This window comes from Anopheles ziemanni, chromosome 2 (assembly GCF_943734765.1).
Source record: "Anopheles ziemanni chromosome 2, idAnoZiCoDA_A2_x.2, whole genome shotgun sequence".
NCBI classification, from domain to species: domain Eukaryota; kingdom Metazoa; phylum Arthropoda; class Insecta; order Diptera; family Culicidae; genus Anopheles; species Anopheles ziemanni.
Window position 1 is genome coordinate 157534 of NC_080705.1, and position 26813 is coordinate 184346.

Sequence of the window (26813 nt, forward strand, 5' to 3'; positions counted from 1 at the left end):
TATTTGATAGCACTAATCAACGATTACTTTTAGTTTTTCTGGTAATATGGACTACTTCGATAAGCTTCCACAAGCACCAAAAACGCCTACCGCTCTCTTTTGATTTATTATGTGTACTAATCAGATTTACGCTCACTGTACCCAACTGCTTTGCTCATTTTCAATTGTTCAACAAAATCGTCCATTCTTTTTCTATAGGAATGGTAGAAAATCCATGTATTTTTTTTAAACCACAATAAATTCCACACTTTTCATTTTCAACAAAGCCTTACCATAAATAACGCGACTCTTTGTTACACAGTGAACTATCTCTTATTACGCAGTACCACGTACAGAAAATCGGGGAGCTATTGCCTGTTTGTATTAAATGATAATGTGTCAACTACCCAAAAATGAATGAGTTGTGGGACACCCACTACTAGAACCCCAATCCAAAATGCAAAATCAACCTCATAACGTATTTCTTATTCAATTCATCAACCACCCAAATTCACTAATCACAATCTGTTCTTGACTCTTTCTTTGATTGGAACAATACCGAAACGCTAGTTATTGTTTGAAAGCATTAGCACTGCTTACGAAGTAATTATTGTAATTAGTATAAACTTTGCACTCCATATTATTTACTTTTTGCACTAATTTCACAGCGTATGGCGAATAGAATCACTGATAAACGCACACTTGCATAGTTATAGCATCGTTGTACTCCGCATATTTCTAATTGTAATACGTAACCAATGGTCGTCGACTAAACTAAGTTTTACTACAATAGAAGGTTTTACGTCAGCAACTAAAGCGTCAGCAACAGACCGTGCATTGTGCAGTGAAGTAGTAGCCGAGCCACTTACATACATGCTACTATGTACTCAGAATCCAGAAAAAGATTCCAACACTTTATGTCTTTAATTTAATAAGGAACAAAAAATGTTATTACATTGCATACATTCTCCCTCATTGGTTTGTTGTTGCTTATTCCCGGCTTTCTTATGGCATTTTTTTGTTTACTCTTATGTTTACTCCTTAATACTTTCATTCAATGATGAGTAATCAATGATCAATAATCAGGATTTGTTTTTCTTTATATTTAAATCACCATAGCTCTGCCGTAGTAATCTGAACTTGTACCTTATACTTCTCCAGCCCATTTGCTTGTATATCAGTGATGGCCAATGTTAACAGAGTTTACAATTTAAGGCACTTTAAAATATGCCTTACATGTTTTCGCAAGCACGATGATGATGGAACAAATTTAGCGTTTGAATTTTAGCATCCTCTTGAATTGATTTAACCGAAAGGGAAAATCTTGCATGCTGCTGGAAGCATAAATTCAACTGTGGTTATTAGTGTGCGTATAGTAGATGTCAAATATACGCTGGTGTTCATAAATAAGAGCAACAGTCTTTCAATTCATCTCCCATTTTGCACAATCAGTAGCTGACTACTACTTACAATTATAAATTACTAACTCTCACCACGCAGTAAACTGGGGTTGATGAGAATTTCCAACAATAATTTTGAACGCTGAACAACGAGTATCTCCTATTAAACTGACTTTAAAATACATACTTTATACATCACCATTGCTTTTTCTCTCGTGATTGGTTTGCTCTTTGTTCGCAATTTCTCTCTTTGAGAGGATTCGATACTTTGTTCTCAGGTTGCTGTTAGTTTTCTCACGACTGTTCATGCATTTAATAAAAGGAATCCTACTTGCATGTCATTTCAGCCGTAGAATTTATCTTACGAATCTGACCCCACAAGTACGTATGTGTTACGGAAGTTGAATAAAACGGAACATATTTCTGATCTGTAAAACCCCCGTTAGTCGATGTTCTTCTTTCTATACTCTGCAATGCAATGCTCGATGACACAGCTCTGGCGAAACACAAACACAATGAAACACTCTCTTGGGAATGTTTATCGCTTTTTTCAAGCAAAATTTTTCATTCCAGCAGAAAGCTGTTCTGCCGCACCCGTCTTTGATGGACGTAGAAGGAAGCAAACATTATCAGAATGCTACGAAAACGGTTTCTCTTTGTTCCACCGGTTGTAACAGAATTAACGCAATTAAATTATTTCAAAACAGCTTCCACTCATTGATGCTTAAGAAACTGCATGCCTTTGAGGCTCAGTTTTGTCTGGAATACCTGTCGTACTACACTCCTAACAGTAACCTGGATACATATACAGGTTGAATCATATTTTACGAAGTAGCAACCTTAGAATTATTCGAAACAACTATCTTCCATCGTCAATTGGTGAACCATATATTTTAATTCCAAATTCCAGAAGCACGGACACGTAAGCACACGTACATCGCTATCTAAGGCAAACAATTCATGGGAGGCGGAACCTAGTGTTAGATTTTAGCCTCGAACCTTCCAACACTACACAATACACTGATCGCGTTTGGCTTACTTTGATGTTCAAATAGCAATCATCAGTGAATTATATGGCAAGAACAAAATACTTCAACGAAATACATACTCCAAGGAGAGAAACGCACCTTTAATCACGATTGTAACTTGCACCAAAAACGAAAATTATGACGACTGATTTCACTGTCATACTCGATAGTCCTACTGGTCAGAAACGATTGAGCAGAAGAGGGACGGGCTACTGACTCGCATAAATGACTTTGCGAGCCTGATGAGAGCTTTGTCAAGCATTTCTTACTGCATTTGTGTGCGTGAGAAACTAGGAGAAACCAACGAATATGTGAGTGACGACAGTATGACCGACTCGAACCAAGTACAGTAGGTCCCCGCAGTACGCTATACTCGTTATACGCGAATTCGCAATAGCGTTTAGCGTTGTTGCTTGAGTTCTGATAAGTCAATTTTGCTTTGTTTTGGTAGAATGAAATTTGTTAAACGCAGTTTTAAACTGCAAAGACCTGAATTACACCCGTTTTCACTTAGGGTGGAACCGCGCCCGACTTCTGTGCAATGGCACGCTATAACGGTGGAAACGCGAGTATCAACGGTGGTACGCGGCGCATGATGACTAAATCGCGTTTGACTACTGTTGAAATGCGGACGCGGACTGTTGTATGGGGGCAAATTTTGACGGCCGCGCAATACGATAAAACTGTGCACGCTTTCCAGACTGCACCGTCGCGTAACGCGACGTCGCCTGACAGGCGCACAACACCATGCAAAAAAAACCTAGCGCGATTCGCGCGACGGTGCAGAGATCGCGCAAGGTTTTTTTTATATGGAGTTCCGCTCCTGTCAGGCGACGTCGCGCTGTAGTGTGGACCCCGAGTCAGGCGACTCGGGGTCCACACTGCAGCGCGACGTCCCGTTTCAAAAGTAGCCCAGTTTCGGCAGAACAATCGCGCAAGCCAAGCGCGACAGAGGTAGGAGAGTATGTGGAAATATGTATCACATTGGGGCGCAAACTTGGCTAAAATTTTTTATTGAATTTTGAGGTAGTAATGCATGATATTTGTTTAGCTACGTATTTTATGCACCCTGAGTGAGTTTGGCGCTTGCACATTTGAAATTAACTGAGAAAACAAACTTAAACAAACAACGACGATATTTTGGCCCGCCGTAGGAAGTATATATTTCCACATCATCTCCTACTTGTTGAAGAGCAGTTTGTTTACGTTTCGGCACCCGAAAAAACTTTAGTAAAAATATCAATTAACACGGAGTTTGATAACTGAATTACATTTGTGAAGCCTAAAAATAAGAAGTACAACGAAAAAACCCATGTTTCGTGAAGAATATTGCTCGTTTTGATCGCGTTTGTGATTCGGTTTATTTACGTTTTGTCCAGCTGTCGGTTTGTTTTCGTTTCGAATTGACATTTGACAAGAGCTATCGCGACGTCGCGTTTTTCGCTATTTCTACACTAGCGCGATTTGTGCGACATTTTTTTTGTATGGAGTTCGGCCGCCTGTCAGGCGACGTCGCGTTTCGCGACGGGACGTCGCGCTGTAGTGTGGACCCCGAGTTACTGTATTTGAAACACGTTTAAATATCACCGTTAAAAGGTAGATGCGCTTTGCATTCATTCGATATTTTTACATTTATATATTTATTTATCAATCCAATAATTACAAGAGTTCAATTTTCGATGGATAGTGATGTATTTCGCAGCATTTTGTGTTTTTGGAACGATAAAGTTTTGGCTGAATGAAACCCTGTAAAGAAAGAATATAACCACATAAAATTTGAGTAAACTTAACATGCTAAAGGCATATAAAAACTCACTTATCAAGGCAGAAGCAGGACAGTTCGTCATGCTCGAGCTTTTCAAGAAAACTCAAAATAAAGGTATAACAATTGTGCGATTGTTCGTGATAGTCTTCTTTTTTCCATTGGGTGCTTTCGAAAAATTGTTGCAGTAAATTGTCCCATTTGTCATACCACGGTAGAGAAACTTGTGCGATTAATATACACTGATTCCAAACGACATTACCATTATTTTTCGTTGCCGTGTGTTTTAAACCATTCAGATCGTACTCAAAAATAGATCCATCGGAGGCAGTTAATCCAATATGCAAATTTTGCTGATTAACAAAGAACCTACAAGATATGCCAGATTTATAGCATAAAGCTCGAGAGAAAAATGCAACATTTTCATAGTTACCTCAAAAAATCGCCGTCTGAAGGGCGTAAAACCACTGAACAAGGGTATTGACAGGCTTTTACGAAAGGATATGGTAGCCTAGAAGAGGGGAGAAAACTAATAAACTTCTCGCGCATTCCCAAATTATTTATTAAATACTTACATTAATGGAATACTGGTCAAACTGCTACCTAATGGTGTATGGCATAAAGGACAAGTCGTTGCTATATCATGAGTAAAAATCGATTTCCCACAATGTTTGAAACATATTACATCTCGGTAGAAAGACATAGTTCTAAGAAATAGAAATGGGCGAAAAGATAATAATTAGTGAAAAGTGCGGCTGTCGCAAAGTCAATGCTCACATATATTTATTTTTTAACGTCAGCATAGATTTTACGGACTAGTTTTTCCCTATGCTAGATTTTTGACATGGAGAATTCGAAAAAATAAATATTTCCACACAACCTTATAGAGCATTTGTAGAATGGAATTGTACAGGACGTGAATGTAGAAAGTACTAAATCCGTGGTCTTCCAGAAATTTGAGTTTTTATTAACTCAGTTACTTTCACATTATTTTATCGCTGGACGTTACCTTCGAACCAAACATAGTTTATATATTTGGTCTACTTGTTTTTTACTTGTTCCAATCGAATCATTAAAATGCAATACAAACATTTTTAATCGGTGGATAAGCTTTATAGGATATTGAGAAAAACCATGAATATTCCAGATGTGTTGAAAAGCTCCAATCAGCTGAAGTTGGTTGTTATATTTCATCACCATGCCAACCAAACTCGTGTCCCTGTGTTACACGTTGCGATACAAGAATATGTTGCTTGTAGGTAACCAAATATATAAGAGCGGTGAGGGCAATACCGAATAAAACTCTTGAATAGATACATTCAACGTAAGATTTGAAGCATTCACACCAAACTAACTTATACAGTGGTTGCTTTTGGATCGTAAATAGTACTGTTTTGCCGTAAATTGCCGAGGAGCATAAGAAAGTGAATTAAATTCGATCAATTTCGTTTCATTCGTGGATACTATGAAAGTAATGTCAGACTTACGTCCGTATAAGTTTTTAAGTTAAAGACGTTTGTTTCGGAAGAGCCATAGATCTTGTGGTGTATGTGACACTGTTAAAACAGGATAGTAAAACGGGACTAGCAAATTGTACAGGTTGTTTGAGTAGCCATCATCAATCCTCCTACCAATAGCAGTAAATTTCTTCATGAATAATCTAAAAATGCCAAGAGTTGACTCATGCTCCACGGAAAGGACCCGACGCGGCTGGTATTTCGTAAAGCTAGTGTTCTGTGTAACTACCGCTTCTGTAGTTCACTTTTCCAACGCTGGAATAGCCTGTCTCAGTAACCCTTGTGTTTATGGTGTCTGCATCGATGATCTTAACAGGTAACTTATGCGTAATGTATAGTCAAACATCGATATTACTCGGATGCATTTCTTCCGACACCTTCTAAAAACTAAAAATATTTGTTTATTTTGAGATTCTTTACCTAGAACAAAAATGGTTGAATTTTAAATTTTCTTTTCAAAAGGTAATGTGATACCATGTCAGCGAGCTGTATAATCGATACTGATGTATCCGTACTACTTTTAATTAAATTCACCTTTTTATCAACCGCGAATTAGATGTCGAACTAGTCAACAATTACAAGTCAATGTGTATAATATTTAGCTGATATGAAGTTTTGGACATTATTACGCTTAATAGTGTCAATGATAACATCGAAAACCGTAGATTATTTTCATGTCTTCCTTTTTTTTTTGTTATTACTGGTTTGTTAGGCGCAAATGGTCGCGTATCCAGGAGATATGCGAAGACCATACATTTTGAGGAGTCCCACATCATAACCTTATTTTTTGGCATTTATATAGTGTTTGGTATGTTATTTGCATTTTTGTTCAATTTGTTTTATAATGGTATGCCGTTCCTACACTATTGTTTGCAATAAATGTTGTTTTATTCTACAGTACATACTCTTGCTATTGCATTGACGGATATACAGGTGTGCATTGTCAAACAAACTGGGACGAGTGTTGGTCTAGCCCATGCCTAAATGGTGGCACATGTATAGACGGAGTAGCATCGTACAACTGTAGCTGCCCGGATGGTTTTTTAGGTAGTTGAAAAATTACAGATGAAGCTTTTCATTTGTCTAACATACTGTTTTGCTCCTCTCTATTAAAGGATTGCACTGTGAAGAAAATTTCAACGAATGCCAATCAAACCCATGCCAAAATGGAGGTTTATGCCATGACAAGGAAAACGCGTTCTACTGTAGCTGTGCTCATGGTTTTGAAGGTGATTTCTGCGAAATAGACGTTGCAGTTTGCAATGCAGGGAACCGTTGCCACAATGGAGCTAGTTGCATTGAGGGGCCTGGCTTGGAGTACTCCTGTCGTTGCACCGAAGGGTATGAAGGGCAGTACTGCGATTCAGAAATCAATGAATGTGCATCGGCACCATGCCAGAATGGAGCAATTTGTATAGATAAATTTGCTTCATACGTCTGTGCTTGCTCTATGGGATTTAGCGGAGCGAATTGTGAAGAAGAAATTATGCTCTGTACAGATTCTCCCTGTGCGAATCAGGCTTTATGTCTAATAGAAGAGGAGTCTCCAACGTGTTACTGCGTGCCAGATTACCACGGCGAACGATGTGAGTTACAATACGACGAATGCCAGCTGGAAGTAGAACGGTGCGGCAATGGCGGAACTTGTATCGACGGAGTAGATGAGTATTACTGCACATGTGCCCCAAATTTTTCTGGAGAAAGCTGCGAGTGTCTCATACTGGAAGAAGAAGGAGGCAAAGTAACCATGGATTGTAATTTCACATTACCGTTTGTTGAAACTACATCTTCGTCGGCGACAATCGAAATGTTTTTTTCTTCAATGGAAACTACTCCGGGGGAAAATGATATATACCCATCATCCGACAACATTTCTGTTTCGCCATCAGTTACACATGCGGTTGATTACACTGACTCGCATTTGCAAACGGCAAATGATAATTCTATCGTAACACAAAAAAAAACATATAATGGCGATATTCTCTCCACAACTCCTGAAACTCCGCACATAACAACTTTCATTGACGACAGTGCAACTGGCAGTTTTCCGTATTACAGTACAACATCCGGAGAAATAACCACTTACATTCCGAAGTCAAATGTCGACAAACAAAATCAAAATATTTCTACCATCCCACCATCCTCGGCTACCATTGAACAGGAAATTGATGGAGACCGCACAACAATAGGTGTAACAACTACAGACTTTATAGCAAAACAAACTTCGACTGATGGCTCACTGGGCTATACGACTAACATTCCCTCAGAAATAACAATCTCTCCATATACGGATACGCTAGATACATCAGAAGGTGTCCCTAAGGAGACTACAACTGTACCCGTCATAACTTTATTTTTCACGGAAACTCCAATTGACAAAATTCCGAGCTCCCCTTCCTTGCAAGGTGAAGATCAAGAAACGAATTACGGAATTCTTACTACCGGAATAAGCGTGCAGCAAGAATCAAGCACACCCGTTGTATCAACTACGGATTTTGTGGAAAATGTCGGTGGAAGTGTAGTATCAACAGGCACCATTTTACCGCCGTTAACGACTCGATCTCCTGAAACTATAGAAAAGTGTGACTTGGGTGTATGTAAAAATGGTGGTATTTGTACAGCAAGTCCACATGGCGTTCGCTGTCACTGCACTTTTAAGTATGTCGGTGCATTTTGCGACATACCCATAAAAATACTAAATGCAGCTTTTTCAAAAGATTCATTCGTTCGTCATATTATTTACAAAAACAACAATTCAATTTACACTGCTCCATCCAATGCAGTTGTCTTCGAACAAGCAGCAGCTATAACAGTGCGATTTAATGCAAAGTTTACTTCACACGAGGGGTTGATCATGCTGGCAAGTGCTGAGAGTGAAGAAGGATACCATTATGTTGCGTTATTTTTACGCAATGGATTGCTACAATTCCAGTTTTCCTGTGGCTTGCAAACAATGCTTCTAAGTGAAATCGAAGGAATAGTTAGTAATGGTTCCGAGTTAAATATTAAAGTACAGTAAGTTTAAAACATACTTCTTAGGATTACAGGTAATATTATTCAAGTTTTTTTCTTCTTCTAGATTAAACTTTAATGAACGATACAGTCATTGCAACGCTTCATTGCACGTAAACGACACACTTGCAATGAGTGGTGAACAACCAACCTGGCTCTCCAAAAGAATTTTGCAAAACGGACACGCCAATGCTTTAGCTTCGATAAGGCAAACTTGGCTACATTTAGGAGGACGGCCATTTAAAACAATGTATACTCTGAGTCACAATATATCGCGCTATTATGGATTCACCGGATGTATTTATGATCTTGAAATTAATAATTTACCGGTAGCTGTATTTGAGTAAGTTAGTTAGAAACCAATAATTACTGAGAACCAGAAGAAAAAAAACTTGCTAATATAATATTTTCGTTTCTTAGCAATGCCGAAGACGCAAACAAAATATATGAATGCAAGTCACTCGCATGCCTATCAAGCCCTTGTCGTAATGGAGCAGTATGCATGGAAGATGATAATTACGGTCCCGAAATACATCTTGGCATAGCTCCCCGAGAAAACGTACTAGGAACATGGAGCTGCAAATGTCCTTTTGGTTATATGGGGCAAACTTGCGAACGATCTATCTGCGACAACAATCCATGCCAATTCGGTGGCACATGCGTACCATTTCCGGAAACTGGTTATTTATGCATGTGTCCTTACGGTAAGCACGGACATTTGTGTGAACATGATCTGGACATTCTGCAGCCCTCTTTCTTCGGCAGTATAAAAGGCATCAGCTCGTTTGTAGCATATCCGATAGCTTTTCCTCTCGAAGATCGGTTTGAGTTCAGTTTTAAGATCATACCAACAACCATGTCGCAAATTGCTCTTCTCGCATTCATCGGACAGTCGAACGATCACCAGGATCAAAGTGAACATTTTGCAATAAGTTTTATACAAGGTAATAATACCTGCGACAATGTTTTATTCAATGTGTAAAATTTTTTTTTTTATTCTAGGTTTCATTCTCGTAACATGGAATTTAGGAAGCGGGCCACGGAGAATTTTTACCCGGAGACCAATACAAGTTCAACCCACTCGACCCACAATGATACAAGTAGGTCGAAATGGAAGAACCACTTGGCTTACAGTTGATGGCAAAATGAATATTACGGGCAATTCTCCCGGCAGTAGCACTAAGTTAAATGTAATGCCACAGTTATTTATAGGTGGGCATGAACGCGTGAACTTTTCCAGTTTACCACACGACCTACCATTACATTCAGGATTTCAAGGATGTCTATTTGATTTCCGGCTTATAGCAGGACCATTGAACATTCCACTGCAGCACATCGGCGGAATGCGAGGAAGAAGCGTTGGTCAGTGCGGTACAAAAGAGTGCCATCGGTATTCGTGCCAGAATAATGGGGCATGCCTGCAGCACGGATCTACATTCACGTGCATTTGTCAAGAAGAATGGAATGGCATTCTGTGTTCCCAGAAACTCAACCCATGTGACGTGAGCATCAACAAGTGTGTCGGATCAGATTCAAGTTGTTTTCCGTTGATTACTGGTTTTGAATGCGATTGTCCATTTGGGAAAACTGGCAAGCGTTGTGAAGTAAATCTAAAATACTTAAGTGACGTTTCTTTCTCCGGGAGAAGATCATACCTTGCGCTACGATGGCCATCAAACCAAATATCCAGTGCCTATTATCAGGAAAATGAGGTACACTACGAAAAGATTGTTCATCATTCGCATGCAATTCCGCACAATCACTCTATACTGCTCAAATCCATTCACGAATTGGACAAAATTAATGATGTACTGAAAGTACTACGTACACCAAATATCAGCGAATCAGACGGAGATCATGCCCTTGTAGCGCGCTCAGAAAACTATCGCCAACTCACAATGAGACAAATATCAATAGAGCTTCAACTACGTCCACTAACCGAAAAGGGACTTATTCTATTCTTGCGAACGTTTGATTCAAATGCGCAACAAAAAGGCTTCATCAGCCTTAGTCTGCAGGGAGGCGTAGTCGAATATCGCGTATCATCTAGTCGATTACAGACTTCCGTAGTGCGAAGCAATCATGTCATGGCGATCGGTGAATGGCACACAATTCGGGTGGTAAAATTTGGCAAACGACTCACTCTGTGGGTGGAGGGAAAAGGTACTTCTATTGTTGGATCAGTTCAGGACGAGTATGTGGATCCCACTTCTGAGGTCTACCTTGGAGGAATGCCCGATCTTTCCAAGCTTCCATACAATGCAATATCAGGCTATCCCGTCCCCTTTAGGGGGTGTGTCAGAGGTGTTATTCTTAATGGAACTCGGATGGTCCTAAATGAGAGCTCGATCATCGCGTCTCGAAATATTGAGGATTGCGATGGAACGCCTTGTGGTGGGGACATTTGTGCGTATGGAGGTTTGTGCTGGTTGGATGAGCATTTTCAACCTCATTGCAAATGTCCAGAGCACTCCAAGGGTACCATGTGTGACATTCAGGAATCTTGTGAGGTTGTACAGTGCCATAATAATGGACAATGCATGAAAAATGGTCTTTGTAGCTGCGGTGTTGGCTGGACCGGACACTATTGCGAAATAGCAACGTCGAAATACTCATCGATTGGATTCAACCATCGAAGCTACATCCTAATACCCTCTCAAAAATTAAAAATGAAAGACAAACGAAATGATGAAAGCAACATAGAGGGAGCAAAGCCATGGTTAGAACTACAAATTTCCTTCAACATATCCACCCTGGAAGACGGTCTCTTATTGTGGACCACGGATATAACAGGAGGCTACATTGGCATTGGCATCCGCGACGGATTTCTTGTCATTGTTAGTAATATACCCATGAAAGCGGAAGGCAGCAAGAAATTAGATGATGTTCGGAGAATATATGTGACCGATGGAGATTGGCATAACGTAATGTTAATGACGAATGCTAATCAAATTAATTTCTCTGTCGATGGCATCGTACTTTTTTCCGGATTACTCCAAACCACCATTTCACCTTATCTACGGCCCACATTTGAAACACAGATAAACTCAAATGAAATTACATATATTGGTGAGTTATTATAATAATTAACCAGGATGTAAGCATATGCTGAAATTAATATTTCAATCTTACTTTTGCAGGAGGATTTCCAGATGAAAACATATACAATCGTACGCATGGCAACTTTGTCAGATCATTCAGCGGATGCATTCAGCATATCTTCTTGGGTAAACGGATGGACCAATTAGATGCTACTTCGTTCGAAGGAGCGAATATAAAAGAGTGTGTGGTTTAAGAAATCTCGATCAAGACGCGTGTAGCTAAAATAAAAAAAACAAGCATTTCATAGTAATCCAAGAGGTAACTAAAGTGCTTGAACAAAAACTGCCTGAAGCAACATTGTTGCTAAAGCTGTATAGAAAATGTAGAATAAAAATAACATTCACATAACTTTAACAACTCCAACACCAAATTATTCGCATTTTGACACGAATACGAAACAACAAATATCTTACTTTCTCTGAAATCCTATACCAATTTGTATATCAGACCATCACACCGTTTTAGATCGCGATTCGCACAGATTGATATACTTTTGATAAGCATGGAATTGGTATGTAACTTAGAAAATTCCTTTTACTAGGTAGTTCAATAAAACTTTTAAGAATCCTTTATACACAGATGCGACAAATGACATCAGTATTGCGGTCTATAATGCAAACGAAAGTGCACAAACTAGAATGATTGGATAATCATTCTTAAGAACGATTGAGTAAATATCATTACACACTATCAACATAGATGAGGAATGTTTTTGGTTATTATTTATTCGAATGTTTTTCTTTTTACACTCTATTCAACTCATTTGTCAAACAGCGGTATTGTGTTCGCGTCGGTTTGGACTAGCGGTGGGAAAATTGAATCCCTGCAGGGATTCGAGTCTTTCGATTCAAATCCATTCTGAGATCCGGATCTACGAATTCGAGTCCCAATCCGTCGTATCATGCATGCTTATCTAACTTGCCGATTTCTCATATCATTTGTTAAAGTAACTCGGGGTCCACAGTACATCGCGACGTCGCCTGACAGGCGCTGAAATCCATACTCGGGGTCAACACTACAGCGCGACGTCGCCTGACAGGAGCAGAACTCCATATAAAAAAACCTTGCGCGATGTCGCGCGAATCGCGCTAGGTTTTTTTTGCATGTAACGCTAGAAAGCGTGTAACAATTAGGCAATCAATTATTGAAATGATTCAAAGGCGATCTCGATGCTGCGAGTAGTCCCCAGGACGATCACGATTGTACTCACGGGGGAGCTGTTTCATTTCGATTCCGTCGGAGTTACTCACCTTTATGGTAAATCCTATAAGGTCAATCGTTCACCTGAAAACGTTCAAATATTTTTTTTTTAATTTTAGAGACTTTGACCTATTCGGTCATTCGTCTCTAAACATTCAAATATATATTCCTACCCGGGTCGTTTTTGGAGGCTTATTTTAAAATAACTTTTGATAGGATTGTCGTATCGACATGAAACTTTTAGAATGGCTAGGAATATTAATTCCAAAAAAAACCCCTAATAAAATTAATAGACTTTCAATCACTTCGTCTTTCAACTGTAGGGTCTGTTGCACTTCAACACAGCTTTGGGTTGGAGATGTATAGGGTGAAATTTTTTGGAACCTCAAAATAATATACTCAATGATTTTTTTAAATTATAAAAATTATACAATATTTAGAAAAACTCAAGTATTTTCACCGAACATTTCAAATCGATCGATACAAAAAACGGAATCTTCTTACAAAATGTATGGGCTACCCAGGTAGCCCGGTTGAACGTTAACGTAGGTAACTTTGGTTGAACAGGTGAAGGTTAATTCATTTCATACTCTCACTATATGTACCAGAACACCGAAGAAAAGCTGTACATGGAAAATTATCACAATGTTAAAGAATTGCCACATTATATTTGGGAAACGGTCCATCGATCCAATATTATTATTAGAGCTTATAAGAAATGGACATTATTTGCAAACGAATAATGAAGAGCTGAAAAAATCCCTTGCTTTACTTTCTTACTTCTACTTCTTCCACTATATTTACCAGTTCAACGATAACAGTGACACTAAATGATAACATATGTTCCCCATTTTTGGTACATATAGTAAAAACATTATTATAGACTTTTTCTTTGCATAATTTCACTTGTTACGCCGAAATTCACTTGCATTAATTAAATTTGCAATACAGCATTAATCAAATCATAAGATTCGAGCTCTATTGTTTTATATTCCTTCAAATGGCTTATTATTGTCTTGCTTATATTACTATGCTCTATTTATTTCGTTGATACCAGAGCTATTCTGAGATTGTTAGAACTAGACTTACATTCTCACATACGATGGGATCGACAATATTATAAAAAAAAATTCACCTTTAAATTTTAGAATCCGAATCTTATCTCTGGTCAAATCTCTCGAAATGTTCAATTACTTAATGATTCTTTTGATACCGGTAAAACACACTCGTCATATAAGTTGACCAAATATATCTCTCTCTATCAATTTAATTAAGTATCGGTCTTAAAGATGGAATAATTGTTTAATTAAAAAAGACTTGAACACACACATGCGGCTAAAAGAGAATTCTTTTGAAGGGGGTAGTTTGATATCGGGTTATGCGTCAAGTATATCGTTCAGCAACACTACAAAGTCTAACTAAAACGTGTTGGAGAAATTTATAATGAGTATAAACAAAACCAAATTAAACTGAATATTGCTATTTAACATGTGAAATACTAAGAAAGGCATAACCTGACTGTTTGAATGCATATTTCTGTATGAGCAAACTATTATATAAAGCATAGTCACTTCATTACTCCAAGTAAGCGTGGTATGTATTACGAATGCCTCACGTTAACAAGTACAAAGTATTTCTCAATATGTTTTTCCTTTTCAATTGATAGCATATTTTGCGTTTTTAAAGAATAAATAGCAACTAATATTAAACATACTAGCTATAAAGATGACACTCTAGCCAGTAGCAAGAGCACAAATACACAGAATTACTAACAGGGGGTTGAGAAAACATTAACTAGGCATAAGCTAGGTATCTCCATTGATATTGGAAGATCGATTAATAGTGAAACGCTTCTTAATTGCGCGTAATGAAAGGCAATTGCGGGGCTAAAAAGCAAGCCACCACATAAAGAATACCAAAAAACAAGTTAAGTTTCGCTGTTTCACGTGGTACCTTTTGCAGTGTGCTTTCATTGCGAAACTGACGTTCTATGTCAAAAGCCTGTTTAAGGGTTACCATAGGCAACAAGAATAGACCTGAGTATTTCATACTAAGTACCACGAAAATCACATACGGCGTGAATAGCAGCAGGGCGTATAGAACATGCGAGCAGGTTTTTCCGATCAGGATTGCCAGAGTTACGATGCCAACCTTTTTGTCCGATTCGGCGTCTCGTGTGTTATTGCTGTGCAGGATTGCTTCCGTGTTGAGTGCAAGTGGAATTGCGTAGAAAATCGTAGCCCATTCTATGTAACCAGTTTGTGCCATGTATGAAAATAACACCGAAATAGGACCAAAGATGACCAATATCAGCACATCACCGAGCGCTATGTACTTTAAACCAATTCCTCCAGTGTACAGGAAACTAGATGACATTCCACCAAAGTATACCAGTGCCAAATGTTCCAATTTAGCTGGTGAAAGATACAACAACAATGCGAAGCCGGCACAGCCAGCACCGTACAATAGGACCCCCAGAGTAACCACCTAAGGAATAAAAATAAAAAATTAGTAGCAAGTTCATTAATAACTTATTCAGTGCCATCGCATTTTCGTCTCTACCTCATCCTTACTGAGAATATGGTCAACTAATGTTCTATCGTCTGATTTGCGATCGTCGATACCTTTGACAAAATCATAGTACGTATTCACTACATTTCCGGCGCAATGCACTGATACAGCGGTCAGGACGGTGCAGATGAAAGTCAAAAAATTAAACTCCTGGAACCCTTGGACACGTACTGCGAGAGTCGTTCCCAGCAACGTGGGTACTAGACTGGCCGATAAAGACCAAGGTCGAAGTGCGGATAAATACGTTTTAATCTTCATCAAGGGAGCTGCAACAAAAAAATATGTAAAAATATGTTTTTTATTATATAGAACATAAGAGGAAGGTAGCTTCATTAACAATCCTTCAAACCTACCTTCGTTACGTTGCCGCTCTACCGGTTCCCTCCAATCATGTTTGGACCTCTCATTGAGGAAAGTGGTTGACCCTAGTGCTGCTGGTTGATTTAGTGTCGATTTGCTTCCATTTAAATCAATTTGTGCCATCTTTTGATATGTTTTCCCCCTATAATGATTGAACAACCGCAGTTCACTCGTTGATGTATTCTACACCGCGAAAATGCGTTTTGGTGCGCAAAAACTGTTATGTCTAATTATAACCGGCTCCTGTTTTGCTTCTTGCTATAATGGTTTGCACATGCATATCGTCATTCTACAGCATAGCAAATGTTTTTCACGCTCTAATTTGTTCCTAAAACAATCGCTTTCGATAAGCAACGCATCGCTTGCACAGGAAGAACAGATTATCGGGTTTAGATTATCGAACACTATTTTTATTGTAAGTTTTCAAGATTCTGTTCGTTTTGTTATTTGTAGCAAAGGTGCTACGACACTATGTTTCGATTTGTTGTTCGATGGTTTCCCAGTTCAAATCATCATCGATATCTTTCGCATTTGATAACTTGCGCACTAATATTCGTTTTGAATGTTATCCAGATTGAGAATAACAATCGACGTATCCCGTTTTCTGCGTTTAGAAAACGATGCCGCTGATTGCCTGCTTCTTGCAGCTGCAAGCTCTCACTTGTCACGTCATCCGTGGTAGGAAAGGTGCAAACTAGTGTTGGCAGAATCAGTATTCGGAAGATTCGAAGATTCAATCCCTAGACGGATTTCAAAGATTTGATTCGAATAGGACTCGATTCAGATTTGATTTGTTTGCGACTTGATTAAAATTACAGCAATAGAAAGGTACAGGGGGGGGTCCTCTCAAACCTATGTAGGGTTAAGTGGTGGGACTTATCATCATCATCATCATCATCATCATCATCAGCATCATCATCATCATCATCATCATCATGTAAACAAATCAATGTCGGTCTGGAAATTGTTTATCCTAATCTGAATCCCCAGAATCCGATTCAAAATTCGGTAAAAATAGTCTGGTCCTGATGATATGGGTTTGGTTGGGTAGAACAACTCGGATAATGGACATTCTACTGTATTTCTTTGTAAAAAATAGGTTCCAGGAATTTTTCTACAGCAAAACTTGCAAATCGCGCAAAAAACTCAATCTATGTCCATTGGACATTCTACCCAGCGGTCGATTTGAGTATACTTAAATCAATTACATTAATGTAATTGTCTCTAGATCGACTCGTAATGTGACTTATTCGACTCAAATCATTGTGAGTCGATTCAAACAGTTTAGGATTAAGTCAGAATCGAATCAAATCTTTAGAATCCGTCAAATGAGATCCCATGGATCTTTAGAATCTGTCACACGCTTTCCAGACTGCACCGTCGCGTAACGCGACGTCGCCTGACAGGCGCTGAACTCCATGCAAAAAAAAACTACCGCGATTCGCGCGACATCGCGCAAGGTTTTTTTATATGGAGTTCAGCTCCTGTCAGGCGACGTCCCGCTGTAGTGTGAACCCCGAGTCAGATGAGATTCAAATCTTTAGAATCCGTCTAGGGATCGAATCTTCGAATCTTCCGAGTCCCGATTCTGCCAACACTACCGCCAACACTAATTCATTGCTTGAAGACAAAATCCGAACTATTGCGTCTGCCATTTTGCCGGTGCAATCCTGGTAATAAAAGCAAGTCTCTTGGAGTGGGCTAGCAAGCCTAGTTTGTATTGTTTTGATTATCGACGAGATTCCTAGATAAAGTTAAATTGTGCCGTGTTACCGGCAGAATGTCGGGAACAATATTAGAAAATCTCAGTGGAAAAAAGTTGAGCATTTTAGTAGCGTGCCTGTTGTTGCTGCAGTTCCTTTGCTTTTTACTGGGTGGCCTTATAGGTAAGTCTTAAATGAAGATATAATCGTGCTCAATATGGCGTCGCTGTGTATGTATATATATATTTATCACAATTAATTCTTTAATGATACATTTTTACTTTTTCCAGCACCTGTACCAGCTAGTGTCCAAACAATTCTTGCAACTATATGCAAAGACATCCCCGGATCGCACAATGACACCACAATATGGCTGTATTCACGGGGCGAGGACCAATGTCGAAGTTTGGATCATTTAGATATTGAAAACGATGACATGAAGATGGCAAACCAAATCGTATTTGTATTTCAAATGCCACTTCCTCGCGAAGGCCGACAACTGGATTACTCTCGGTGGCAGCAAAATTTAATAGGTGTTCTCCAAACGGATATTGTTTTTGACGCTAATATGTTGCATACACCGCACACCAAGATTACGATTGACGCCCGGTTAGCATATCGGAATAAGGGTGATTCTGATCAAGATTGGAAATATTTAGCCTCGTCCTTGGAGCAACGAGATTTGGACTGCACAGCTAATAATGTAACCGACGACTATTTATACAATTGCAATACCATTCCATTGTTTGAACTTGGTTCGTTACACCATGACTTCTACCTTCTAAATGTCCGACTCCCGGTGGATAGCAGCCTTCGAATGAACCTGGATATTGGTCATATTAGAGATTTGCACCTATCGGTAATTTACCAGAACGGTGGCTTCACAAAAGTATGGGTTTCTCTGAAAACTGCATTCCTACCGTTTATCTGCTTAATTTTGGTTTGGTTCTGGCAACGAGTACATCTTCTTCAGCGCAAACCGGCCTTGCTAGAGGTGATGCTATTATCACTTGGCTGTGCATTAAGCTTTTTGAACCTTCCTCTTGAGTATTTTACACTTTTCTTTGATATGCCCTTCATGCTGCTACTGAGTGACATTCGGCAAGGAATATTTTACGCAGCATTACTCTCGTTTTGGCTGGTATTCGCCGGAGAACATATGCTGGTATGTATTAGCTTATCAATGTTTATGCACAATTTTGATTTATGTTGTTTGTTTTTTTTTTAGATTCAAGAAACAGGAGATAAATCAAGCCTAAAAACATATTGGAAGCACCTGAGTGCCGTGGTTGTTGGTTGTGTTTCTCTTTTTTTATTTGATTTGTGTGAACGAGGAATTCAGCTACGCAATCCTTTTTATTCCATATGGGTATCTAAAATTGGAGCTAATGTAGCAGTGAGTATTCACACAATTTCATAATTGCAGAGTCCAATGCTAATCGTTCAACGATTATTCTATTTTCCCCCGTTTAGCTTGGATTCATCATATCGGCTGGTATTTCTGCAGCACTGTACTTTTTCTTTCTTTGTTATATGATCTGGAAAGTGTTTTGTAACATAAACATCAAGCGAACCTCACTTCCGTCGATGTCATCTGCTCGAAGACTCCATTACGAAGGAATCATCTACCGTTTTCAGTTCTTAATGCTGGCCACTTTGCTTTGTGCAGCCTTAACGATTATTGGGTTCATCATTGGCCAAGTTTCGGAAGGGCGTTGGAAGTGGGATGAAAATATTGACATAGAGTTCACTTCAGCTTTTTTTACCGGTGTGTATGGTATGTGGAACATTTACATCTTTGCGCTCATCGTATTGTATGCTCCAAGTCACAAGAAGTGGCCGTCGAATGAAACTACAGGTTTGTTTTTTAATGTCGAATGAGATAACACTTTTAAAAACGTATATTTGTTTTATTTCCAGAAAACATAATGAGTGAAGAGATTGAATTCAGCAACCTGCCATCAGATTCTAATCCAAGTGAAATCTCTTCCCTCACTCAATTCGCGCGTAAAGCAGCGCAGGATTGAACTTTAACTAACCAATTTCGGACAGTATTCGCAATGTATTTCAGCATCGCTTTATCATACGTTGCGGTTAATTAATGATCTTCCGTTTTAATGAAAGAATTTATAGAAGCCACATAGATTGTGTTTTCAAATACATAGCAAAGTCATTAGTAAGCCAGGCGAGTACAGAAAATATCTATTCTCAATCATAAGTGTGTATTTCTTCAGCATCTCAGTATTAACGTGTTCATGTTAGTTAACAACATATTCAAATTCATAATAAATATACAGCGTAGGGTTTAAATTTCATACTTTATTAAACTCAACAAAATGTGTGTGTTAAATGAAACATGCTATTTAAATCACAATCGACTAAGCTAAGACTTATAACAAAACTCTTACCTTAAAAATATTTTTCATATACATATTGTATCTATTAAGTTTTAGCTATTTTTTTGTATGGAGTTTCGTGATCACACGACCAATTACCAGTTTCTGTCAATGTTGAGGCCGCCGCCTTCGAGTTGAACTTTGGGGATGAAAATTTTCACTTTAGTAACAGGAGCGTAGGATTACCTTAAAAACTTCTAAATCCCAAAATTGTAGTATCATTTGCGGTTAAATTAAAGATACTTACCTATGTAAAATCTTTTTTGATGATGTGTATCAATAACTTGACAAAAGGAGGTAATTTATTATTGATTAAAGTGCTTCTATTTAATCTTGAGTACAGCAATGGCGATGAAGGCATGCAGCTTAAACTTAAGCAATATAAGGCGCCAAACTTGACAATTTAAAATACCCGCCAATTTACGAAATGTTAACAAAATCAGATTGCAATAAATTTATTGAAAATATAGTTATAGTATCATTTTTTTTATCATACACATTTCAGGTCATCAAATGCTCAACATGCGGGCAGCTGAGTATATTTATTCACTCCATTAATTTAACTTTTTGCATCTTTTTTATGGGGTTATCGTTTTCAAAATAACATGAAATAATAATTCAAAGAGCGCGCGACATTATAAAAATAAAAATCAACATGATTGTTACCAACATTTAAGGTTGAATCGCATACGGATTTGTTTGATTTTAACTATGGTTTAAAATAAACGATCGCCCATTTTCATAGACCAAGGGACTGGAAATTAGATTTCATTCGTTTTTTCTGGATTCTGCTAAGTTATAGACAGAGGCACAATAATAGTTTTCTTTAATTTCAATCACACGCACGACAAAAATACTTGCTTGAAACGGTATTGTTAGTACTGTTTACAGCGAGCAACTCTTGTCGCTTTTCAACATGCTTTCCAATTTTGTTCCCTTTTGCTGAAATAAGAATACAACTTGGACAATAATGAATCTGCTTTGAACGTAATAGTTTGTCATTTTATCTTTAATACCAACTTCGACAATTCTTATTGACTTATAAAATGATTGGTACTTTTATTCTTTTCGTAAGGTTCTGTTCTAACGCTAGTAGGGAAATACTACGGAACTAATTTTCCAAATATGTAGATCACAATTTAATATATATTTGTGTTTATTTCGATTTATTAAGTATAAACCTACAAATAAACTGTTTTTACTTAGTAATAGCGAAACGATACATTACAATGGGTTTTAAGACATTGAGACAACCATGGAGCATACTTTTATCCATTGTCATGTGTTCCCATGTACCAAGTGTTCTTATGCTCGTTATCGTTTCGCAATAATTGTATGTACCGTTTTTTTACAAAATAAACATCCGCTCTTTTTGAATATTTAAAAAGCACCAATCTGCATTGCTTTTCAAACTAATGTATTATAAGTTCCGAGAAACCCTCAGGAGTAAAAAATCAGTATTTCCTATTTCCCATCAATCGAGGACTGGAGGACAATGAAATACGCAATGCGATTACGTGCCATTGCGCCATTAAGTATAATTAAATACGCTTGATTAATATGCACTACTTCATCTGTTAACGGTAAATAGAAGAGAGATAATTCCTAATCACGTAGTTTTGTTCATGGTAACACTAGTAATGTCTTTGACAATCATCTCAGCTACTTGCCAAGCTAATTCTTCCTGTGCTTTATCTTCTGGGAGGTTTACCAGCTTGCGAACTGCCTTTTTAATTTTATTACGATTCCACCGATCATCACTCAAAGGCGGTCCTGCAATATCGAAGTCTCGTTCGTACCTTCCTAGAGCATCAACTCGTCCGAAAGATAAGCCGATCGCAGCAGAATTTCGTCGCCATAATAGATCAGGATTATTTAGTTCTCGAGAGTCGATCTGCATTATATCAATGGTACTGGTAGATCCCGACATACCTGTCCCATATTCAGGCATATTCATGGAACCTACCAATGTAGTAGTTACCAGATGTTTCCGATTACGTTGTAAGCTTGTATCGGACATTGCCAATAATGTGTTTTTAGATGAAATGGATGTCCTCGCATTTCCTCGCTTTCCACCAATGCTACTATCGCTTGAAACATCCGACAAAGTTTTTCGGTGACCTTTACGTTCAATTAGTTCTTTTGATTCGAAGTTTCTATTACTTTCCAGGGATCCGCTATGGCAGACATTTGAATTTGTTTTAACTTTTCCTAGCATTTCATTGATAAACCGACTATATAGTGTGGATTTGATAAAACCAGAAAAGTAGCGTTGCTCAAGGAAACGCTCTATGATTTGCATCGGCAACTCGAAACAGACGGCTATATTAGTAGGATCTGCTGAGCAGATGTGTTCTTCGAGTATGAGTCTGACATTATCGCTTAATCCCAGCGAGCTTGTGGCTTGAAGAGAAAAATATTTTTCATAAAGGACCACCGCATCCTTTTGAGCTTGGGCTTTATTTTCAAAGGACCGTTTGAAATTCACCGCTGCCACGTAGCACTCTAAATAGTGTCGCTTTTTGTGCTGTTCAAGATATTCCATAAAGTAGAACAGTGCCATTTCACTGCCCAAAATATCAATGAGAGTAAGGTTTTCGCTAGTCAACACCTCTAGCGTATATTTGCAATAGTACGAGCTCTCCAAGAACAGATTCAAATAATTTTGTTCTAGTTGCTGCAATAGATACTGTTGTAACTCGTTGAAAATTATTCCACTGCAGGCACCATTGCACAAAGTCAGAGAGATGGTGGACAATATGGTGGCTGGCACTTCTACATGGTGTATCGAGTTGGTAATCAAATACTTTTTGTAGATCCGTACTGCATCAGAGTTGATTAATGAGTTAAAAACATCGCTAGCGCTTGGCGCCATTGATGACGACGATTCCCCGGCTATTTCCTTTCCGGCTTCACACATTTGTTTCTTTTCATCATCGGTTAAAGATTGCCGCATTATTGCCATATCACAGACTTCTAACTTTTTCACCAACTTCTCTTGAACCATCAGCTGTTGTCGGTTATATCTAACGGTGCAGGTTTCTTCTCTATTATCGACCTCCTGCACAACCTGCAGGGCCATTGTAGGCATAGAAGGGTATGTTTGTGGCGTCCGGGAGTCCATCTCTCGCACGTCATCGGTCGAGTATGTATCGTCAAATATGTTTTCTGAGAACGAGTTTGTCGATAGTGAGTCGCAGTCTGCACTGAGGTATGATATAGTATCGTAACCGTCGGACGAGACGCTTCGTTGCAATCGTGTTGGAATATGATATCCAACAGTACCTGCTTTTTTTGAACAGTCAGTTTCAAATGCCGCTGCTTTGAAACTTTCGATATCCAACCAGAATTTAACTAAGGCAAGACCCTTTTTTGACTCCATATACTGAACAAAGTAGAACATGCAGCTCTGTTCAGCTAGAATATCTGCCATTCGTCGAGATAGCTTTGACACGCGTACAGGACCGTCTGAAATGTTTCAAAAGCGTTTTAATCCTTTAACTTTTTCTGGGTCCACAAGCAACCAGTGAGATCTTGCACAAACCTCTTTTTTCGAAGCATTTCCTTTCTGCTAAACAAAGCGCTTCCGCGTCGTTTTCTGGTGATCGAACATCATCGATGACATCATCCGATTTTTTTTGCTCGGATTTTGCCATTAAATCCTGTCCTACGAGGGTTATTGTGGTGCTGCCTGTGTCACCGTTACCTACGCCAGATTGCCTCCGACCTGTACGATAGTAAAGTATGTTACGATATGCTAAAACAAGTTATCCATACGAACGAGCTACTACACTGATTATGAATTGCATAGCGGACGCACTGCGTCTAGCCTGTTTATACGCAGCGACTGCAAAATCCCTATACCAACCTGTCTTCTTTAAAAATTGCAACATTTCGCCTGATGGTGATGCTGCTGCACAAGTGATACGTGCATTGGAGATTCGCTCGTGCCCTTTTTAAGGGAGTTTTCTTATATGTAGATCAAGCACGCAAAACAAATTGCGCAAACATCGTTTGTAGTTGATAGAGCGCAAAAACTACGTCACTCATTTTTTATTTATGTATTGTGCTTGGCGTGATAAAATCATTTCCACCAACTTATTAAGTGTGATCTTCGTTTTGTCGAATATGCACTTTAGGACTTTCTCTTTTGATTGCAGTTCACTGCTTGTAAACGTACTACGAGGAACGTAGTGATGAAATATAAATAAAGGAATGTCAACATATGTCATACTGACATGATGATTTACTTTATGTATATGTTTGATACTGCATTCATATCGTCGGGTCAACGATAAAAGAAAAGTTTACCAGAATAACGATAAAATAATAAAAGATAAAAAGTTTAATCTGCTCTAAATAGATTGAATCATGAATTATATCAGTTCAGAGACATTTCTTCCAACTGGTGGTTCTTGTTTACAACCTTCTTCTTCTTCTTCTTTAGTTTAACGAACATCTTTGACACTTCCTAGCGGCTTCCCTCAAAACTTCTGATTTTCCAACACCGTCGAGGAAAAGTTTAGGAGTTTAGCAGAAAAAATGGTACGTACGATTTAATTGCATGCGCCGAAGTTCGATTTGTTCAGGTAGGTCGGAAGTGCTGAGTGAGGTGAGCAGAGTGAGCTAGGTGACTCTTTTGCGCACCAACCAACACTACCCATATGTCGAAATGTCAAGTTGGCCTAAGCCAAGCTGTCAATGCTGAGCTGTCAAAGACAGTACGCCAAATGCATGGTCGGTATTGACTACGGCAAGATAAAAGAGTTTTACGTTAATTATTAACAGTTTGTTAGATTGTTGGTTCACTGTGTGATACAAAGTGGAGCGTTATGTCGCTTTCTATTACTGGAGCCACAGAAGGCCAGCTGCAAATCCATTTGTTCACGAAACAGAAACAGTACGTATGCCTGGTTCCATTAGCTAACATGTGAGGTTATGACCGTTTTAATGTTGCTGTTTTGTTAATAGGTACGCAGTCCCAGACGTGCCGTACTCGATTCGGGCGAATGTTGGAAACAAAGAATTGAATGTGCTTTTAAACACATTGCTGAACGATGCTGGCTGTACGTCGACCGAGAAAGTAGAGTTTGATTTCCTCTTGAACGGGGAATTCGTGAAGATTCCTTTGGGTCAACATTTAAAAGAACGAGAAATCTCATTTGAAGATACCGTCGATCTTGAATATGTTGAACGGTATCCTGCACCCGAGCCGCAGGATTGTTTGCTTCATGATGATTGGGTTTCAGCAGTGCAAGCCAAGGATGGTTGGATTCTAACAGGATCGTACGATAATACACTGAACATATGGAACACCAAAGGCAAGCACACGCTAACCATTCCAGGCCATGTTGCTCCGGTGAAGGGAGTTGCTTGGATTTCACTGAACAATCAAACGGGAGTATTTGCAAGTGCTAGCCATGATCAAAATGTCATGTTATGGGAATGGAACGTCGTTGCGAATTCGGTTGAATGTGTGCATGTTTGCAAGGGCCATGAACGAGGCGTCGGTTGTGTTGCTGTCAACCCATCTAAAACACAGATGGCTACAGGCAGCATGGATACAATGTTAAAAATTTGGTCAACCGATGTACAAGGAGACAAAATTGAGCCATCGGCAAGTAAGAAGGCTAAACTAGAGCAAGAAAATGTACGCACGCCAATAGCTACGTTGGCTGGTCATCGTGAATTCGTTTCCGGTGTCCAGTGGATGGATAATTCGACATTAGTAACTTCATCTTGGGATCACACTCTTAAAATATGGGATCTAACGCTAGGTGGTATAAAAACAGAATTTACAGGAAATAAATCGTTTTTCGATTTGAGCTACTCACCATTGAACGGTATGATAGTAACAGCATCACCTGATAAAAACCTTCGTTTGTATGATCCTCGCTCAAAGTGTAAGTTGAATGCTATATTTTGTATTATTGGGAATGTTATAAAAATACAAGCAATTCATCTTTGATAACTCTTTATTTTCAGATGCAACATTTGTTAAAAATACTTATCTAGGACACACGCAATGGGTGCAAACGTGTTGTTGGTCGACGACAAACGAGTATTTGTTTGTTTCCGGTGCATACGATAACCATGTAAAATTATGGGATTATCGTTCACCGAAGGCACCTATATACGAGTTGATTGGACATGAGGACAAAGTTTTAGCGTGTGATTGGTCCAATCCAAAGTATATCTTATCAGGTGGCTCCGACAATGCAGTGCGTGTCTTCAAATCAAAAATATCTGGCAGCGCCAGTAATATTAATTGAACTTAGGAAAAAAAGCTAATAAAGGCAAAGTGAATAAAGGCCCTTGAAACTTTCGGAAACAGAACGGTTAGCCTTTGAAGGAAATGAGAGAAAAAGTAATGAGCACAAAAATAGACGATTGCGAGGATCGCCGTTATATCTTGTGAACAACTCATGTAACGAAACACTGTTCATCACGGGCATTGAGAACAGGACACAGTCGTATTTATTCCCTAAGAAGATTGCAGATGGAGATGCTTTTTTAAATATATATTATTTTTATTTCTATTTTCACGGTGCGGGCCGTATTGTACATACCCTAAACTTTATACTATATCCTAAAGAACTCATATCCCCTTAGCATAGTAGGACGTAATCGAGACCATCAAAGCGCTCCAGGTGGGAATTCACACTGTCTGGAAACGTCATCGACAGGGAAGTTCTGCTTTCAAATCTTGCTTGTTGGTGTGGTTTGGGACCGTTTTGGCCGGTTTTGGTCCTTTCGTTAGTTAAGTGGACAAGCTGGGTGCTA

General features: G+C 38.8%; 6 protein-coding genes across 6 annotated transcripts; 3 read left to right on the top strand and 3 right to left on the bottom strand.

Annotated features, from left to right (window-relative positions):
• Window positions 1–4018: 4018 nt before the first annotated feature.
• LOC131281609 (MKRN2 opposite strand protein) lies at window positions 4019–4872 on the bottom strand. Its single transcript, XM_058310951.1, has 4 exons — window positions 4745–4872; window positions 4603–4680; window positions 4224–4538; window positions 4019–4153 (listed from the first exon to the last, which is right to left on the bottom strand). Exons 1-4 carry the CDS (start codon window positions 4870–4872, stop codon window positions 4048–4050), a joined length of 627 nt encoding a protein of 208 aa, XP_058166934.1. The 3' UTR covers window positions 4019–4047.
• A 963-nt stretch (window positions 4873–5835) lies between these two features.
• LOC131282848 (protein eyes shut) lies at window positions 5836–11993 on the top strand. Its single transcript, XM_058312390.1, has 7 exons — window positions 5836–6002; window positions 6585–6733; window positions 6802–8701; window positions 8766–9041; window positions 9119–9642; window positions 9701–11767; window positions 11839–11993. Exons 1-7 carry the CDS (start codon window positions 5836–5838, stop codon window positions 11991–11993), a joined length of 5238 nt encoding a protein of 1745 aa, XP_058168373.1.
• Window positions 11994–13923: 1930 nt separating this feature from the next.
• LOC131285469 (ubiA prenyltransferase domain-containing protein 1 homolog) lies at window positions 13924–16170 on the bottom strand. The gene is made up of 3 exons (XM_058314330.1): window positions 15925–16170; window positions 15563–15837; window positions 13924–15487 (listed from the first exon to the last, which is right to left on the bottom strand). Exons 1-3 carry the CDS (start codon window positions 16052–16054, stop codon window positions 14855–14857), a joined length of 1038 nt encoding a protein of 345 aa, XP_058170313.1. The 5' UTR covers window positions 16055–16170; the 3' UTR covers window positions 13924–14854.
• Window positions 16171–17578: 1408 nt separating this feature from the next.
• LOC131281179 (protein wntless) lies at window positions 17579–19796 on the top strand. Its single transcript, XM_058310438.1, has 5 exons — window positions 17579–17817; window positions 17925–18799; window positions 18863–19030; window positions 19108–19492; window positions 19555–19796. The coding sequence occupies exons 1-5, from the start codon at window positions 17712–17714 to the stop codon at window positions 19659–19661; spliced, it is 1641 nt and encodes a 546-aa protein (XP_058166421.1). The 5' UTR covers window positions 17579–17711; the 3' UTR covers window positions 19662–19796.
• A 1725-nt stretch (window positions 19797–21521) lies between these two features.
• LOC131285816 (A-kinase anchor protein 10, mitochondrial) lies at window positions 21522–24204 on the bottom strand. The gene is made up of 3 exons (XM_058314673.1): window positions 23899–24204; window positions 23575–23757; window positions 21522–23498 (listed from the first exon to the last, which is right to left on the bottom strand). Exons 1-3 carry the CDS (start codon window positions 23921–23923, stop codon window positions 21640–21642), a joined length of 2067 nt encoding a protein of 688 aa, XP_058170656.1. The 5' UTR covers window positions 23924–24204; the 3' UTR covers window positions 21522–21639.
• Window positions 24205–24752: 548 nt separating this feature from the next.
• On the top strand, window positions 24753–26310 carry LOC131285304 (ribosome biogenesis protein WDR12 homolog). The gene is made up of 3 exons (XM_058314162.1): window positions 24753–24930; window positions 25002–25933; window positions 26016–26310. The coding sequence occupies exons 1-3, from the start codon at window positions 24863–24865 to the stop codon at window positions 26300–26302; spliced, it is 1287 nt and encodes a 428-aa protein (XP_058170145.1). The 5' UTR covers window positions 24753–24862; the 3' UTR covers window positions 26303–26310.
• Window positions 26311–26813: the final 503 nt, after the last annotated feature.

What these genes read in the sequence shown, in the direction of transcription:
- LOC131281609 (XM_058310951.1), bottom strand. Translation starts at nt 4,872, where the DNA reads ATGTCTTTCTACCGAGATGTAATATGTTTCAAACATTGTGGGAAATCG. An exon ending in TTGACCAGTATTCCATTAAT is followed by an intron (nt 4,681 to 4,744) that starts GTAAGTATTTAA and finishes CCCCTCTTCTAG; the next exon opens with GCTACCATATCCTTTCGTAA. An exon ending in TCAGACGGCGATTTTTTGAG is followed by an intron (nt 4,539 to 4,602) that starts GTAACTATGAAA and finishes CATATCTTGTAG; the next exon opens with GTTCTTTGTTAATCAGCAAA.
- LOC131282848 (XM_058312390.1), top strand. Translation starts at nt 5,836, where the DNA reads ATGCCAAGAGTTGACTCATGCTCCACGGAAAGGACCCGACGCGGCTGG. An exon ending in GAGTTAAATATTAAAGTACA is followed by an intron (nt 8,702 to 8,765) that starts GTAAGTTTAAAA and finishes TTCTTCTTCTAG; the next exon opens with ATTAAACTTTAATGAACGAT. An exon ending in TGCAATAAGTTTTATACAAG is followed by an intron (nt 9,643 to 9,700) that starts GTAATAATACCT and finishes TTTTTATTCTAG; the next exon opens with GTTTCATTCTCGTAACATGG.
- LOC131285469 (XM_058314330.1), bottom strand. Translation starts at nt 16,054, where the DNA reads ATGGCACAAATTGATTTAAATGGAAGCAAATCGACACTAAATCAACCA. An exon ending in AGAGCGGCAACGTAACGAAG is followed by an intron (nt 15,838 to 15,924) that starts GTAGGTTTGAAG and finishes TTTTTGTTGCAG; the next exon opens with CTCCCTTGATGAAGATTAAA. An exon ending in ATATTCTCAGTAAGGATGAG is followed by an intron (nt 15,488 to 15,562) that starts GTAGAGACGAAA and finishes TTTATTCCTTAG; the next exon opens with GTGGTTACTCTGGGGGTCCT.
- LOC131281179 (XM_058310438.1), top strand. Translation starts at nt 17,712, where the DNA reads ATGTCGGGAACAATATTAGAAAATCTCAGTGGAAAAAAGTTGAGCATT. An exon ending in TCGCCGGAGAACATATGCTG is followed by an intron (nt 18,800 to 18,862) that starts GTATGTATTAGC and finishes TTTTTTTTTTAG; the next exon opens with ATTCAAGAAACAGGAGATAA. An exon ending in AAATTGGAGCTAATGTAGCA is followed by an intron (nt 19,031 to 19,107) that starts GTGAGTATTCAC and finishes TCCCCCGTTTAG; the next exon opens with CTTGGATTCATCATATCGGC.
- LOC131285816 (XM_058314673.1), bottom strand. Translation starts at nt 23,923, where the DNA reads ATGTTGCAATTTTTAAAGAAGACAG. An exon ending in GCAATTTTTAAAGAAGACAG is followed by an intron (nt 23,758 to 23,898) that starts GTTGGTATAGGG and finishes ACTATCGTACAG; the next exon opens with GTCGGAGGCAATCTGGCGTA. An exon ending in GAAATGCTTCGAAAAAAGAG is followed by an intron (nt 23,499 to 23,574) that starts GTTTGTGCAAGA and finishes GAAACATTTCAG; the next exon opens with ACGGTCCTGTACGCGTGTCA.
- LOC131285304 (XM_058314162.1), top strand. Translation starts at nt 24,863, where the DNA reads ATGTCGCTTTCTATTACTGGAGCCACAGAAGGCCAGCTGCAAATCCAT. An exon ending in TTGTTCACGAAACAGAAACA is followed by an intron (nt 24,931 to 25,001) that starts GTACGTATGCCT and finishes TTTTGTTAATAG; the next exon opens with GTACGCAGTCCCAGACGTGC. An exon ending in GTATGATCCTCGCTCAAAGT is followed by an intron (nt 25,934 to 26,015) that starts GTAAGTTGAATG and finishes CTTTATTTTCAG; the next exon opens with ATGCAACATTTGTTAAAAAT.